The sequence below is a fragment of the Centroberyx affinis genome, unplaced genomic scaffold, assembly GCF_046629955.1.
Source record: "Centroberyx affinis isolate AG114_WGS23_722 - 3 ecotype Tasmania unplaced genomic scaffold, CSIRO-AGI_Caff_v1 ptg003994l_1, whole genome shotgun sequence".
Classification (NCBI taxonomy): domain Eukaryota; kingdom Metazoa; phylum Chordata; class Actinopteri; order Beryciformes; family Berycidae; genus Centroberyx; species Centroberyx affinis.
Window position 1 is genome coordinate 111622 of NW_027281808.1, and position 17846 is coordinate 129467.

The 17846-nt window shown below is 40.2% G+C and overlaps 1 protein-coding gene across 1 annotated transcript in view; it reads left to right on the forward strand.

The window, feature by feature from the left end:
* Positions 1-3722: 3722 nt before the first annotated feature.
* LOC139663377 (protein MFI-like) overlaps positions 3723-17846 on the forward strand; it is a 35381-nt gene continuing 21257 nt past the window's right edge. Inside the window, exon 1 of the mRNA XM_071542028.1 lies at positions 3723-3871. Within this exon, the coding sequence (XP_071398129.1) occupies positions 3723-3871 (149 nt within the window). The remainder of the gene's footprint in view (positions 3872-17846) is intronic.

A 17846-nucleotide genomic window follows, 5' to 3' on the forward strand; every position in this document is an offset into this window, starting at 1 on the left:
ATGCATATGGATGACTGTATTTGTGCGGTCGACGTTGTTGTGCGTTTTATGCTGAGTCTGTAGTAGCCTAGGCAATGCCCTTTTGATGCGCTTTTATACATTTTTTTTTCTCGCTGTAATTATCTACGCTGACCTCATACCATATCCCCCCATTACATTGCCTAAAATCGCATATGTTGAAGGCCGTTTAAAAAATGTTTTTTCATCTGAGCCCTTATGTCCCCACCACTTTTCAACACAAAGTCACGCCCTTGGGCATTGGCTACATGGACGAGACTTGTTAGCAAAACAAATTCATTGCTGATTTTGTTATTTTCAAAGGATTTGTTGACGGTAAGAAATGCATTAAAATACACCAGCCTTATCCTTTAAACATAAAAAGGAATAAATGTAAAAGAAAATGAATGAATGGATGAGTTCTCCCTTCAAAAATAAACCCATTCACTCAAAAAACAAATTCAGAGTTGCACTGTTGTCAGTATTATATGTTTTCACAGGAGAATATATTCACTTCTACACTGCTAGTTTTACTTATAGAGGTGTAACAGCACACAAAGAGATACACACACACACACACACACACTCACACATACCTGACATTAAGCCAAAGACATTTAACTTCTAAATGTTTGGTCTTGATTTTGAGACACAAAAAATGCATATAGCAACTTGAAGTGCGGAAGAAGATATAGAATGTAAAGGATAAAAGGATGTGGTTGTGGAGTGATGGAAAGATGCTAGTGATGTGCTTGTGATGGTGGAGGGCTCGTCTTCTTAAAAACTCTGAGAGGTGTCAGATCCTACAACAAAGCCCGGTGGTGGGAGAATGGAGATGCTGGGAAAGGATTTTTTCATGCCGTCTACACACTTCTGAAGAGGGGATGAAACAACCACAGATCCTGTACAGACCCAGAGCGTGTGTTCAATTCAATTCAATGCACTGAAGCATTACGACACGGGTATCTGTTAAATAATTCCACTAACGTCACTTAAATACCACAGCTAATAACGTTACCTAACGTTAAAATTTATAGGGCAACGGAAGACGTGGATGTATGTAAATTAACGGTAGAGAGTGGGGCTCAGTGTGGGAGCAATGCTCAGCCAGAGCAACACGTTTATCAGTAAATAAATGACCTATTCCACCAAGGTCACACACCACAGGTAATAACATTACCTACAGTTAAGGTTTGCAGGACAGCAGAAGATGTGGATGTCTGCAAATTGACAGCGAAGAGTGTGGCTCTGTGTGGGATTCAACTGGCTACGTACACACTGCCAGAATTCGGTAGTGACAACCAAATTTATGAATGAGAGTGAATTCGCATATGTCTGGTACACACTGGAGCAGAGTGGAGTAAAATTAGTGGACTGTGTATGTACGGGTAACAGGAGTCACTCCACTCCTCTGCTTTCGCGATTGTTGTAAATAATGTCTGTAACCATAGTAACGTTTATTTAGACCAATATGGCGGCTACCATTGCCTGTATTTTCGGTTTACTTGACATCAGTAACACCGGTAACCAGAGGCATCAATTTATCCATAAGATCTTAACAAACTGCCACTGACAGCAGCGTCATATTCTCTTTTTCCACCGCATGAACTTGATACTTTTAACCACAACATTTGGGCCGGGCCAAGACCGCAGAACTGGTAGGAACAACCGCAATGTTGAGGAAACTTTGAGAATGTCTCAGAACACATACCTCTGTCTCTTTCAAATTAACGGTGACAATGTTACGTAACGTAACGAGTGTTGCGTCTTACATCACGTAACAACCAGTTGTCCAGTCCGGTTCTGGTTCACACTACTCAAACGAACCGAATCCGCTCTCAAATTCAGTGGTCAATACCTGAATTTTCAGGTAGTGAGTTCGGTTGTAGAATGCGGTTGTCACTCTCCTTAATAACCAAACTGTGTGTGAACGTAACTAGGGCTCAAAATGTCTTGTTTTGTCCACAACCCAAAGATATTCAGTTTACTGTCATAGAGGAGTAAAGAAACCAGAAAATATTCACATTTAAGAAGCTGGAATCAGAGAATTTTGACTTATTTTTCTTAAAAAATTACTCAAAGCGATTAATCGATTATCAAAATAGCTGGCGATTAATTTAATAGTTGACAACTAATCGATTAATCGATTAATCGTTGCAGCTCTAAACGTAACAGATTAAGCACTCCAATGAGGAGTGACAACTGTATTTCGTTGCAGTGTGTACGTATGGCATTATCAGTATGGGAGTCAATGTGGTGTTTAGCCCATAGGCGAGGGGCCATCTCTTAGTCAGAGACGCCCTCTAGAGGCCATCTCACGAATCGACATCTCACTAAGCGTTACCTGACTGACTGACTGACAACTGACTGAATGCCTGACCTGAATTTGCCTTGTGATGCCCTCGGCTGCGCCATGGGAAAGTACACCCAGAAGGTGTATGTTTTACCAGTAAACCATGGCACAAATTTACAGGGTTTAAAGGAATGGAAGAAAAGCTGAAAACATTTCACTATCTTGACATGCAGCCAAAATCAGCACAATCCCTTGTTTCTCTTTTGTTATGTGGGAGGAACATTTCAGGATCTTACAGTGTCGTCGGGGCCGTTCACTGAGTCACTGACCTTCTCACCTTCCACAATGTGTTCCAGGCATCCATCTTGACAAAAACATAATCCACAGAGATCTGCTTCCACTTCTAGATGGAGGGGATGATAAGTCAGCATGCACACGGTCCAGGATATCCTCGCTTTGTCCCTCCTTGTCACAGCTTTTAGATTGATGCAAAGCGTCTTAAGCTTCAGGCGTTTGCCAGTCTTAACTTGGCGTAGGGTCCAGTATTAATCAGAGAATATACTCCAGTCTCTGATGCATGGGTCAACATCATTGAAAAACAAAGGAATTGCACCTGGAAGGAATATTTCCTGTGAAAAATACATCTGATCGAGGACAAACATACATTATATGCCTGTCAATTTCAGTCTGGGTTCTACACCACATACGTTAGTGGATTACCCTTGGCTTTGTGTATGTGTATGTACTATATGTATGTGTGTGTGTGTGTGTGTGTGTGTGTGTGTGTGTGTGTGTGTGTGTAGCTGTATGAGTATGTAGAAATCAAATGCATGCACATTCATACTATGGTTTGACTGATATGGTTCTTTGAAGGTTCATATTTTTGGACTGAATTTGTTATGATCACACAGTGAATCACAGTATATGTAGTCAAAAAGTATGAGTATTTTATTTGCAAAAAAGAAGAAACAAGGAAAAAACAAAATGACCTGGAGGCTGTCACAAAGACAATCCAGGTTAAGTATAGTATTGATCAATGAATATCAATATGCAATCAATCAAACTGCATCATATCTATCATATCAGAGGTGGATGACACTGGCTGGCCTAGATCCAGTTTTTAATAAAAGGCCAAAATCAGACTGATCTGTTGGCTAAGCTCTAATTCATACACTTCCTCCATAGTGCCCTCCAGCTATTCTTCAGCTCTGATCATCTCACTGTAGCCATTTCCAAATCCCTTTCCCTCACCAACCAGCTTTTTCTTTCCCTCCATTTCTTACAATTGTAGAAGATAGAAGCAAGGGCAAATTTTCACATTAAAAGAATTACTGCAGTACATTAGACTTTTGCTTTTGTGGAGAATCATAAGTTTCTCTTGGATAAGAGACTATTCGACTCAGTGTTTGAGATGCCATACTCTAGACAGGTCATGTCTCGCAACCGCTTTCAGGCCATTTCCTCCATCCGTCATATGAGTGATCCAGACAGTGATGCAGAGGTGGACAGACAGAGGCGGATACCCACATATGACAGGCTGTGTCGCCTCTACCTCCTGATGGACAACATCAAAACAGCCAAGTCAGACCTGGTGCCATCCACCCAGAAACATTGACAATAGATGGGTCCCTCCAAAAGCCGAGAATGCTATGAAGCAGTACATACCTCTCAAACCAAATAAGTGGGGATTCAAAGCTTTTGTACTCGCAGTTTCTGACACTGGCTACACATACAACATTTCTGTCGACAGTGGGAAGGCTGAGAATCCAACAGGCCGCGGACTCAGGTACGACTCATGTCTCATCCACAGTGCCAATCTGGGCCTAGGGCACTACCTCTATGCGGACGATTTTTAGGACTTGGACTTTTTCAGGACTTGTTGGACATGAAGATAGGGATTTGTGGAACCATCAGAGAGGGGAGAAGAGTCAGGGGAACAGATATGAGTCCTAGCAGGTCATTGCTTCACTGCTGCTGATTCAAAAAGGTGGCATAGTATTCCTGGTTGACCCATGTGAACTCAGAAAGGTCAGAGACATGGCTTGACTTCGGTAAAAGTGAAAGGGTGATACACTGTGGTTATTACAGTTTGTTTGATCAATTGTCACCCACTATCTAGTGGATATAACATTGTTTAAACTCATATAGTTGCTGTAAATTACATCATCGATCTCACTGACTTGTTGGATTTGCATTTTGTAATCAGCTATCATATTTAAGGCCTACAGAACTAAAATCTAAGAGTGATAATACCCATAGTAGATCTTGATGGCGATGTTACTTCATTTTCAAGTAGCCCTGAAGAAGGACAGGTGCAACACATCCCTACTGAAGATTGATAAGGGATTTTAAGAAGCAGATAAATGGAAGTAGTGCAAAAACAAAATGTTTGGCCTGGCACCCCAGAGAATTAAAGAGGGTGCTATAATTAAAGTTAAATGTAAGTTGACCAACAGGCCAATCTACCAAAAAACATAACATATTCCTTTGATGTTCATGTTTAATCTTGTCAAGAAGCCAAGTCAAGGAGGTAAAAGATCAAAAGGCAGTGCATGAGAATACACACTATTATTAATGGTGTCTGTGTCATCAAACCCCTGCCCTCAGTCAGCTCCACAGTGAATACCAGGCATAATAACAATGTTGCTGCCCGCACCTCTTCCCTTCCAATGATTCGATGGCTGCTCATATTTCCCAACTATGTGGCCCTCAGGAACAGCGGGGTAGCCACCGTTAATAATCACTCTGCTCGCTGCTGCTGCATCTTGAAAGCCTATTCCCCGTCTAGCAGACAAGGTGAAATAACTGCTGACCAGAGCCTAAGCAGCGTATCTCATTAGAGGATAATGAGAGGTTTGAAGTATATGAAGCGTAGACATCTTTCCTTTGAATTGCTATAGAGAACCATGTGGAGCGACTATGAAGAAAGGTAACACTGACTTCCATTAACGCTACCTTTTTCATGTTTCATGGAATTGGCATTTTCCCAGAAAACTGGGAGGAAATTATGAATGGTGACACAGCGCCTTAATTAACCTGACAGTTTGATGGGGAAGAGAATATGAGAACCTCCCTTGATTGTCACTGTGTGTGTGTGTGTGTGTGTGTGAGTGAGTGAGTGAGTGAGAGAGAAACTTAAAGACATGGTCCAGGCTGTAGAAATGTTCTGTTTGACTTATGCCCCTCCCTCCCTCTCTCTCTCTCTCTCTCTCTCTCTCTCTCTCTCTCTCTCTCTCACACACACACTCACTCACTCACTCACTCACTCACACACAACACACACAACACACACACTTTTGGTGCAAACCTATTTAAAGCCATAGAAAATCCTCTGTCTCACACTAAGCTCAACATCTTCCAGTATGAAGCTGATAGTCTCTTAAATGTCTTGGATAGGATAACAAGGTAAGCAGAACTAAACACACTCACTCACATGACGATCTATCAGGAACTAAGTAGCAATAAACCAGTTTCCTTCCTTTCTTCCTATTCCCAATAGGATTTCAGCCCCTGTTATGCCTCCAGACTACAAATTGTTATGTATTGTTGTTATGTATTGTTATGTTTTTTGTTCATTAGAATTGACATTTTCTAACATCTAATCTGCAACAGCACAACAGAAAATGAGAGGTAAAGGTTGTTGGTTGTTGGACTGAACTATACTGAAATTGAAGTAAATTATTGTAATCTCTATAATTGTAGAGATGCGTTCTAAGGAAAAGAGCGAAAAACAATCCTCAGTCTCAATGCTGAAGCTCAGTTTATCAGACATACACACACATACACTGTGAATTTAATATAGGTCAAGAAATTATTTTCAGTAGAAATTCCCCAATGGAATACTTATGAAAAACAGCTTGTTCTGCAGCTGACCCTCACCTCCCCCTGTGGAGAAGGTAAAAACTATCAAATTATTGATCAAAAATCTATTTCACTTGATCAACAAATTATCACATCACTATTGTTATTAAAACATACTGGCCTGTTTTATATCGAGCAATTCACGGAACATAAATCCTACAAAATTTAGTGAGATTAGCGCTTTTAGTAATTGGATCCCAACATAGACACCATTTCAAATCTGCTTAGTGGAAATGTCTTGTTCCTCTCATCGACTTCTTCAACTGAATGACAAAATGCCACTGTAACTCCCCCTTCCCTTCTTCACACTGTTGTCCTTTATCACCTCCCATGACCATTTTCTAGAGACCTCAACCCATTTCTCAGTAGATTTCCTGAAAATGAGACATGCCACACTCAACTTGATCTTTCCCACAGGTACATGATTACTTTCCAATCTTCCAAGCTGCCGATAAACTTGACTTGGTCCTCTAAGCTCTGTTATTCATCCTCAGGTTTGAGCCCATCATTTAGAAGAAGGTGAATGTTTCTCCATTCACATTTCTACTAATCCTTGGTGCCTAGTCTCCTCTCACAGTATTACTACTTTTTCTCTCTCTCTCTTCTCTCCTCACCTTGTTCCACCCGATTCATTCTTCTCTCTTTTCGCTTTGCCACCTCCACATTTATGTCTGCCCACTCATCTTGCTTTGATCTTCTTTGCCCCCTTTCTTCTAGGTCTGCCCGTGTGTACTCACCTTCCCCTTGGCTGTCTGAAACCTTGCAAATCGAGCATACGAAGCTTTGGGCAGCTGAGAGAAATCGACATACTGTATACCTGGCTCGCTTTCACTTTCAATCCCTCTTTCAACCATTCTAAAGTCTAATCCTCTAATCCCAAGCAACTTAAATCTGTCTTTTCGCACCTCAGTTCTTCTCCACCTACTCCTCCCTCCACAACATTGGAGTCCCGTTCTCCCAACCAACTCTGTCTTCACCTCATTCCCTCTCTTTTCCAACAATCACTGTGCTGAAATCACTGAACTGTACCTTTCTTTTCTTTCCTCTACTACAGTGGTTCTCAACCTTTTTCATATCAAGGACCCCTAATTTAGTCCACATTAGGGCCACAGACCCCCATTTTGATGAGATTTTGTCTCTCGGACCCAAATCTGAGAATATTTTTATTGTCAGATATGATTTTGTCCAGAATTACATGACTATCTGTACTATAGGTAGAGAGATAACAGTGAAACTATGATCAAAATAGTCATTCTAAAATGACAAAATAATGAAGTTTAACAATTCATCAATTTGCTGGGGACCCCCTGGAATGCCCTCAAGGACCTCTGGTGGTCCCCGGCCCCCACGTTGAGAACCACTGCTCTACTACACAGGTTGTGGCATACATCTCTGTTTTCCCAGCCAGCTGGATGGCTGCCCGCCACCTCAAGCTAAACCTTGGCAAGACCGAGGTGCTCCTATTCCCAGGGAAATCCTAACCCCTCTGCAAGACCTCTTTATCAAAACTGAAAACACCGCGGTAACTACAGCCCAGACTGGGTCAGTCAAGACCCACATCAAAGCCACAGGACAATCCAATAGGGTTGCATTCTACCCTTCCTCACCACGCACTGACAGACTCCTTGACGGAGCTTGCAGTCCTCTCCTATCCTCCAGAAACTCCCTCAAGGCTGGGCTGCCAAACTGCTCTCTACATCTTCTACAGCTCATCCATAACACTGTACCCTGCCTTCACAAAGTCTCCCATGTTGCTTGTATTGAGTTCAAAGCCCTGGTGTCTGTCAAACCAGCCCATATCCTGCACTCTTTTATTTTTGGACCTAGCTCTTCTTCTTCCCCCATGGTGACGGGGCATTGGTCAACTTCCAAATCACTCTTCTCTAACCCCCCAAGGCTCTGTCTGGGTGCTGTGGTCTACAAATTCAAGCTTATTTTGCTGCTGCACGAATCGGAACCGACTCTAGATAAGAGCACTAGTTAAATGAGCATGCAAATGCCTAAATTGTGAATGTAAAAAGTGTGTGTGTGCATGTGTGTGTTTGAGAGAGAGACTGAATGAGAGAGAGATACAGAGAGAAAAAGAGAGAGATGCTAATAAGCAAGCTGGGCTGCTTTCACTGGGCTCGTGAGCTGTACTGATATCAATGTTGCTGTTTGTTGTTTTGTATTTAAAAAAGATATTTCAGCACTCCATGGATGGAAGGATTCCTGTATAGCAAATGTTTTCAAATGCCTAACATAATTTATATATATGCTTACTTTTATCTGTACAATCCACCCTCCATTACTATCATTGTTTCCCAAGATCCTACCTGCAAAATTATCACACAGTTACTGCATAATGTCACAAGGCAGTGTTATCAGGTTCAAGTTCAAATTCAGTTTTGAGCTTTAAGCCGTCAAAGTAGTGATACTTAGAAGTGATAAAAAAGTTTGTCTGAGTGGAAAATGACAGTTTCATACTTGTCAAAACATCTCCTTCGGTTATTCCTGAGGTTGCTGACCTGCCATTAGTTACAGGGCAGATCTCTCATTTCAAAGATCCTCTCGAGGCGCCGACCCCCTCTCAGTTCTTCTCAGCTCCTGTCTAAATGGCATCATATCTGGAGGGTAGAGTTATCTGATCCAGACTCAGACTGACAGAGGGACACGTTGCCCCTACAAAATACCTCAACTTTGTACCTAATTCCTTCATGTCAATGGTTGATAAAATAACATACTGTATGTTGAAGTCAATTTTCGTCGCAACACTGATTCATTGATGTTTTCATCAAAGAAACTTCACGAAGAATTAGCAAAATATGAGGTAAAACAACATTTGTTTTAGTTTATGCATACATTTTAAACACATAAGTAGAATAAATGCAACACCTACATGGCAATGAAATGCATCTGCAACAAAATGAGGCAGCAGTTACGGATTCTCTCTTTGGGAACTTCCATCGGAAAGTAGTTTGTATGTTGCACCTTCATTAAGTTTTACTCTTAAAACTGATATTGTTCATTCAAGCACGCTTCGGTTAGGTATAAGGATGGAAGGATGATTAAAAATTGACCATCCTTTATGGTATACATGCAATATGAAGATCTGATTATTTTTCAATAATTCTAAATCATGTTGGATTGCGTCCTCAGAGATCCATAAGCATTCTCAGCAGAACTGAAAAAGCCTCACAGTCATTTGCAGGTAGCGTAATGAAGACTTTACCTCTGTGTGTTGCAGCTTTAATGTCTTTGGGGTCTTTGTCAGAAGTCCAGAGAGAGAGAGAGAACTTCTTTCATCTAGTTGATGATGTGAGTTTCTTATCAGTCTGCCTCCAATTTAATGTGGTAGAGTGACTTGTGGAGTGATAACAGCCTGATCACCTGAAGCAACAACATGGGCAATTAAACAAATTATTGTTTTAACCCTTTCTTTAATGCGTGTTACACAAGTGATCCCAGCTCGTAGTGATTCAGTGTTACGACACATCAACCTTGGTTGTAGTTTTAGTCTCAGTGAAACCTTTTTGGTTGAATACACTGTAGATTGCTGCTAATATCAAATAATATTGATAGTCAACACTGAATAGCCAGAGAACACATGACTGACTGTGTAATTTAAGAATCATTACTGAACTGCCATCAGGCATAAGCGATTGGCTGCTTGCCTTGATGCCAAATGTATGCTAAATATATGGTGCTGACAGAAAAAATCTATCAGTATTCAATGGACAGAGAGATTAATGGTGTTTTGGAACAAAAACTCCCCGCCCATTGGAGTCTGAACCCATCAGCTATGAAGACTAATCAGCCTCATTCTCAAGCCAAGAAATCAAATGACAAAGCAGGATCATTATTCCAGTATTTAGCGTGGTGGTATACTGTATTATCTCTGCATTAGATGTTTCTATTGGATCTCTGCTCTGATTAGCTAGCTTATTGTGAAAATGACTTATAATTATGTCAGTTACAGGCCATCGTAGCTCAAGTTGACAGGAGAGGTGGGTGGGCTGTAGAGATACGTTCTGTTGATGTTGCAATTCCTACTGGTCCTATAGAAGTCATAGGTTACTTAATACCACTTTAAATGTTTCCTCTTCCTTCATACAGAGGATATGGGTCAGTCTGTGAACTTTGTTGAGTGTACTGTAAAGTGTAATGTCTCCCTCAGGCCACAGACTGTAAAACCATTAACACACAGACTCCTGGGGCTTTGATGAGGATGTTTCCCTCAGTATTAGCATGTTGCTTCTCAGAATAGTTTCCCTGCCTGCACCTACAGTAAGAGCAAACCCTGTGTTGACTGGAAGAGTTCTTCGGGAAGTTCCTTGCTGACCTGGACAGACTGTAAAGCCATTAACATACTGTCCAAATGGGGCTGTCTTGCACGGCCTGCACTGACTCACTCATCCTGGGGAAACTGCTGTCTGTGTCAGAGGTGATGCAGAGACACAGGAGGCAAATGCTGGTTTTGTCCCATGGCCTGGGAGCTGCAAATGTTGCCAGTCCAGCACATGAAAGCTTTTACATTTGCTGTTCTAGTAGGACTTCCATGGGAAAAAGCCTCTGGTGCACAGAAAGTGATGTGAGGAATAAACAAAAGACGTCACAGTACTGGACACACTGTTTGATTGACAGGTGATCTGTGGGAAGAGCAGTGCAGAAACACCACAGCAACGAGTGCTGAGCAACAAAGATGGAGACAAAATAAAAACAACACGGATCTGAAGCAATCTGAAGTTAGGGTGCGGTGTACTGATAAGTTCTGCCCCAATTCTCGCACTGATATCAGCCCTTATGACCCTCCAATATAATTGAATCATTTAAGTTCAGTTTGATGGCATATAAATTGGTGCATTACAGCCTCTTGGGCAGATTTGCCGCCTTAATGCAATCCCTGTTAATGCATTGGCCATTACTTCCTCCAGGATGGGCATATTTATAGCTGTGGGATAGCAATTTCAATTTCCAATTTCCCATTTGGCAGACGCTTTTATCCAAAGCGACGTACATATGAGATTTTAATACAACACGAGCAAGGATCTAGTCGAGAGAGAACAATGAGAGTAAGTGCCATAAAGCTAAGTTCTGGTCCAACATAGCAGATGAAGTATTGTGAATTTGCAGCTTCACCACAGAGACCAGCTAATGCATATGAACGATATCCATTGTTACAGTGTAATTTTTCCTCCTCAAACTCTATTCTGTATAACTATATAACTCCTCTCAGGGGGGTTGATTGAGGGTTGGAAATGTTATAGGACTGATTGACTTTGATGTAAAGTCATTCTTGTTTGTCCTAAACTGTCAATTAGCACAGTTGGGGAAAAAACAATGCAATCAGTCTCTCTATTCAAATCTTTACAATGGTCGCAGAGGGGGACACAACCTTGTTTATTATCCCACTTAAGGCCATGTTAAAATAGCACCAGATATGTGAAACGGTAACGCAGAGTAACACAATATTGATGAAGACTATTTCTGCACAGGCTCCATCACACTGCTGATAAACAGCTTCGAACAAGAGCGTTCATCTCGCACAATGGGGAAGGCCACAACTCAAGCGGCTAAAGATAATAGAAAAACACAACGTGGACTGTGTATGTGTGTGTGAGTGTGTGTGGAGCAACAAGCAGGCTATTGATATCAGTATATGTGAAGTCATTTTCTTCAGGATAAAGGTCAGTGAAATACAGCTGCTACAGGAGGAGGAAGCACCTGTTCCCTCTCAACACACACACACACACACACACACACACACACTGTACTATGCTCCAGATATACATCCTGCTTCACAGGCTTCACACTCAATAGATTTGGGGGGGGTTAATAAAAGGTCAAATATAACGAAATAAATACAACTACAATTATTCTTTCTTTCTTTTTTTCTTTTTTTCTTTTCAAAATCTAAAACACTGTTTGAAAAAATCATAGAGGGACATTACATTATCACAGCTACTGCAACTGTAAAATACAATACAGCCATCGATCGAAGGCAGCTCGGACTTTGTGGTGTTCGACATGACAATGGGTGGATGTGGCATTAAAATCGAACAAAAATAATCTATCTTGAGGTCAAATAATTCACTTCTCGACCGCGCTTCTAAAGGCCAAAAGGCTGCACATTCGTTATGTTTTGGCACACAGCCTCTGGCCCCATAGAGCGGCTTTTGTCTGACGCTAAAGTCCTGAGAACCGGCCGGTGTGAGAGTGGAAAAGTGTGTGGGACGGGCGAGAATATCGGTGCACTCCAGTAAGTTGGTTTGAGCATGCTCACGGCAGCATTGTGCCGGGGATGAAAGGAGCAAACTGTTGCCCCGAGGCGTTCAGACTGCAATTCATTCTGTGCCGTCAGTGTTCAGGCTCCCAAATGCATTCTTCAACATTTCAAAGTGTGTGTGTGTGTGTGTGAGCATGCAAAATCAGCAAAGGGCTAAATTCTGCTTATGTTCAATTTCACGTATCCCGCTCTTAGGAAAGTGAAATTTCCTATTTTCTTTTGAAGTTTGCTGTAATCATGTTCACCCTTTTTGCATTCCCGCAGTTTCACATTCAGAATGCTGAGAAAAGCCGAATATCATAAACACATTTTGTGCAGCAGGGTGCCCTATTCATTATAGAGACTTTCCTTAGGAGTGCTGTTCTCTAGCCTCCCCGCTGAGAGAGACAAGAGAACAGAGATTTTCCCTACATGGGGGCAATAAAGACTCACACTGTTATTATTCATCCTCAAGCAAGTGGGCGTGGCTTTCCCTCTGCTGCCCATAAAGCCAGCGATTTTCTCACCCATCTCACAGAATCCGTGCAGAAAGTGTATTGGAAGTGTTTGCCTTCAGCCTCCACTTGCTATTTTTAGCAGTTTTGAGCTCGTTAGGTTGCTTGCCTGCTAGGTGCCAGTGTGTTGGAAAGGATGAGGGCTGCTTCTGTTTTGTATACACCACACTGAACCCCATACACACTAAAGCCCAGGTTCAGCTAGGTGGGTCATAATAAATTGAGAATCCATTTTTGCGTGCAGGTCGGATCAAACTTTGTTCGGAGGCACAAATTCTGGCAGCTTACTGTATCTGATGTCGATCTTCAGTCATGTGTGTGGGAAAATATGTCATAAGTGTCAGTTTTTATCACTCCTTTTTATCATTTTGTAGCACAAACACAGGTAATGACAAGATTCTGTGCTTTTCGTAAAAACTGAAACTTGTCTCACTTTGAATAAACCGATATTAAATGTATTGTCCCATCTCAAATAGATGAAACAACAAAGCAAAGACTCTAAATTTACTTAAAAACGCTCAAAGAAGCATTTTCCTCAATGTTTTGAATATAGGTGTCATCAAATATTAAGTCAGTTATACAAGATCTTCCCCCACCTGGTTCACATTAAGGTCACATTTATTTTACAGCCTAGTGTGTCGTCCTAAAGAATGAAATAATGAATTGTCTCAGCAGTACTTATTAAAGAAGGAGGCTTGGAGGCTGCTTTTAAAACCGGATATTTGTTTACATTCAATTAGATTCTGCTGGAAAACAGGAAGGCTTTGCTTAATGACTCTGCATCTAGTTGGGCTTCTGCCTCAATGAATTATGATAACAAGATGAACCTGTGTGTGTGTGTGTGTGTGTGTGTGTATAATCTCCCTCTTGACTAATGCTCAAGTATTTTGGTACAATTGAAAACAAACTCTTATCCTGATTGCATAGACCCCTACCTGATGTGAACACACACACACACACACACACAGTCCAAAATGATTTGCAAGCTAATTTTATTTGTAAGCTGCGATGATATCTAAACACAAATTTAATATGTTGATTCTCTAAATCCGAAAGCAAGTTTACTTGATACTTATCTCCAGTGGCATGTGATTGGCAATCAGTGTATTATGATTAAAAAAATTCAACAACCATTCAACACCTGAATCCAAGACAAATTAATACCTGATTCAAAGATAAAGCTCAGCTAAAATCAAGACATACATCCAATCGAATAAAGCACTGCTAAAAATAATGTTTTTTTTACACATTTAAAAGAACAGAAGTTTGCATGGAAGTTTGTTAGCATTTTGTGACTTTCAGAAAATATTTTTTTTTAATGATAATGCAGTTCTTTTATATCTGTGAAAAGGTAACGACAAATTATTTACACCATATACATTTCACATAAATGATCAGAACACAGAAAAAGCAATGTTTGTTTCCCATCATCCTTTCCCTCCCTCCACCATCTGGGTCACAGTCTGCACTGACCCTGGTAGTGGTTCTGCTGAGTCGACCACACAGGGGCACAGACAGCTGGAGAGAGAGCAATTACATTTCTGTTTCATTGTTTTCTTTCCCTTTCGGCATCACAGTGTAGCAAAGTTCAGCAGACCTCTGGTGAGGTTCTCCTCTGGTTTGTACAGCTTCTTTCTCCCCAGGCTTCACAACCTGCTAACAGACCAAGTAATATGCTGTATATACGGGTTCAACCAATATGGATTTTTGAAGGCCATGTCAATATTTGTGCCAATATTCAGTATCTTTAAACTGACTGTTTTCAAACAAAAAAAAAAAGGAAAAGAAAAAGGATTCAGAAAAGAAAAGGAAAAGCTTCTGAAACAGCATTTAGACCATGGGACACTAAAACTCTGCATTGAAAGAAAGAATAATAATACTACTGCTAATATTAATAATAAATGTTCATGCATACTTCATCACCACCTCAACCCACGACCTTCTCATTTAGGAATACATTGCACTTTTTGACAAAGAGAACATATATCTATGAAATGAAAAATCAATCATTAGACTCAAATTAGTTTATAATATTGTGATATGGATGTGTGACAAATTTGGTGAAACTTTTCTGCATCCTGGAGAACAGACGCTCCAGCAGCACTGCTGTCTCTTCCCAGTAAACAACACTGTTTGGACCTGCTGTACAGTTTTAACTAAACAAGCTTCATAATCTGTCTTTGTGTGGGAGGAGAAGGAACACTGTGTGAAGGAAACACATTCTAGGAGATTTGTTCAAGTGGTGAGTAAGAGGAGAGGGAACACTGTGCTGAAAGAATACCAAGTGATGCTAATGAAGACAGAATAGCTCCAATTACTAATAGATCCACCAGAATTATGATACATGATTTGTTACAATTTTGAGTGACTTCTTCATGGATGCCAGAAATGTCATTTCACCAAAACACAGAAATCGAATTATGGTTTCAATATGATTGCCTTTACTTGTCCCAGTCAAGTGATTCATTTTCAGCACCATACAGTATAAAAGGCCTTAAAGTCACACTGAAATGAAAAATGACTTTTTGCCTTTTTAGCTCATTCTATCATACCATACACCTATTTGAAAGCCTATTTGACAAAGACAAAAATAGTATTTTATTGTATTTTTATATCAAAATATCATTACTTTTACTTCCTGGAAAACAGCAAGTCTTTTGTGGTGACATCATCGTGTACCAGGAGGTGACATAAACATTTAAATCAATAAAACCATTACAGATTTTTGGACAATCCCGCCCCTCCGCCCCTCAAATCAAATACAACTTTCACTCCCTAACTGATATCTGATTGGTTTACACTTCTGAATAACCCCTCCCTGTATTATGTCCCGCCCCAACATCCTGTTTCAACAGGAAATACATCACATTAAGGAAGCAAGATGCTCTCAAAATACGGTTTCATTCTGATTTTAACTGCCGTTAGAGGATAACACCTGTGTAATTTTAGTAATTTCCTACTGCAATGAATGCCCATGAAGATTCTAAACCTATGCATTTGCCACAGTCACATGTATTGTATTTTTTCCTAACAACAATTTGCCAAATCATTGCAGTTGCAACTGTATCAAAATTCATTCTATTCTGCCAGAATTGAATGGAAAAGTCCATTATGAATAAAAAGCATTTTTATTACCCCACTAACTAAAAGTAAAATGAGGCTGTGCAGTCTAGCAGCACCACCTTGACACAAGTGATACAACATGAAATATTTTACATTGAGTGCCCTATCTCTCTAATCAGTTTGATATTGCAAATTTATTCATTTAAGCAGTGGTCTTCTCATTCTGTCCTTCTGAAGAGTTCATGATGGGGTCATTGTAGTGTCTGCAGTCAACTCTTGATTTTAATCACTTCACAAAGTGCTTCTTCTCTAAGATCCAACAATAGAAAATAGTATGATTTATTTGCTCCCACTCTAGTGTCTTTTTTCTTTTCATCAATCATTTATTAATTTTATCAAAGAGAGCAAAATATCAAAAGATTATCTAGCACTTTGTGCTAATTATATCGAAAGTTTCATCTGTGGTGGTGATGTTACAACAAAGAAATACCACTGTAAACTTTCTGTACAGAGAAGATAATTATGCACCATGCACATTTGTATACACACCCTCTCTCTCACACACACGCATGCACACACAGGACGTCCAGACAACCTTTAATGGCTCATTAGCACTAGCAAGACACAGCCTCAACAGAGACAACCTAGAATCACAGCCACATAAATTATTTTGATTTTTAGTAGAACTTTTTTTATTTAACCTTTATCTAGGTCCCACTGAAATTAAGATTCTGAGGGAGACTTGGCCAATAAAGCAGCATCAAGACAAACACAAAAGTGACAGACCAACAACAAACAACGTGTCAAGTCAAAATACAAAGTCACATAAAAGAACAATGTCTAAAATAAAAATACAATCAAAATCACATAAAACTGAGAATAAAGTCAATTTTCCTATACAAGCCAATAGTCTAATATCAAACCAGTAGGCTCATTTAAATCTTGAGGAAACAAAGCTAAAATAGCTCCTGAATGGGTCTGTCACAAGATCCTTCATTATCAATTTAAACTCACCAGCAGAGCAGCTATTTCAACTTTAAATAATTTCTGCAAGTTTCATATATGAGCACAATACATGAAAAGACTTCTCCTAATTCAATTCTGACCTTTGGGAAAAATAAAAACAAATCCTGAGGCCGTCAACAGTAATTTCCTCCAAATTTTTAGAGATATAAGGCAACTTTAGACCCTCAAAACCTCAATGCTTTTTCTTGAAAGGGAATGTATCACCTGAACATTATGATGGAAATGTATTCATCTCCCAAGATCGTCAAACTGGAGTTTTATGTCCACGAGACATCTGGTTGTAAACTTTCAGTGGGACACACAGGACCATATGGATCATAAATATAGAGGGAACAATTCCACTGACTTAGCAGCACATCTATAAACACTCCTGCCAAATCTGAGAGGGGTTCAGTTACATCAGAGACCAATGTAGCTTGAGGAAGGCTTTGAGTCGACAGTTGTAGCAACTCAAAGCAATTGTAGATACTGTAATTACTGTGCATCAAATAAAACATTGAAAAAACATCAGATACAATGAAGAACTTAGGGAGTCTTTGTAAAATTAATTCAAAATTCGGGACATTATTATTAACTGTCTGCACTGGTGTGATCTTGATGAAACTTGGAGGAATGATGTATCTTCATGCTGTGTTTGGAAAATTAAAGGTCATCATTTTTAACTTTGAAAGGCCATAACTGCTAAACCACCACTCTGATTTTGATGAAACTTGGAGGGATGATGCATCTTGTCACTGATTGGTCCAATGGGTTCCTGCATCATTCATGGGGGACGACATGTTTCACTTGTCATACTTAAAAGTATGATGGAGAGATGATTTCTCTAACCACTAGACTGCTGGAAAGA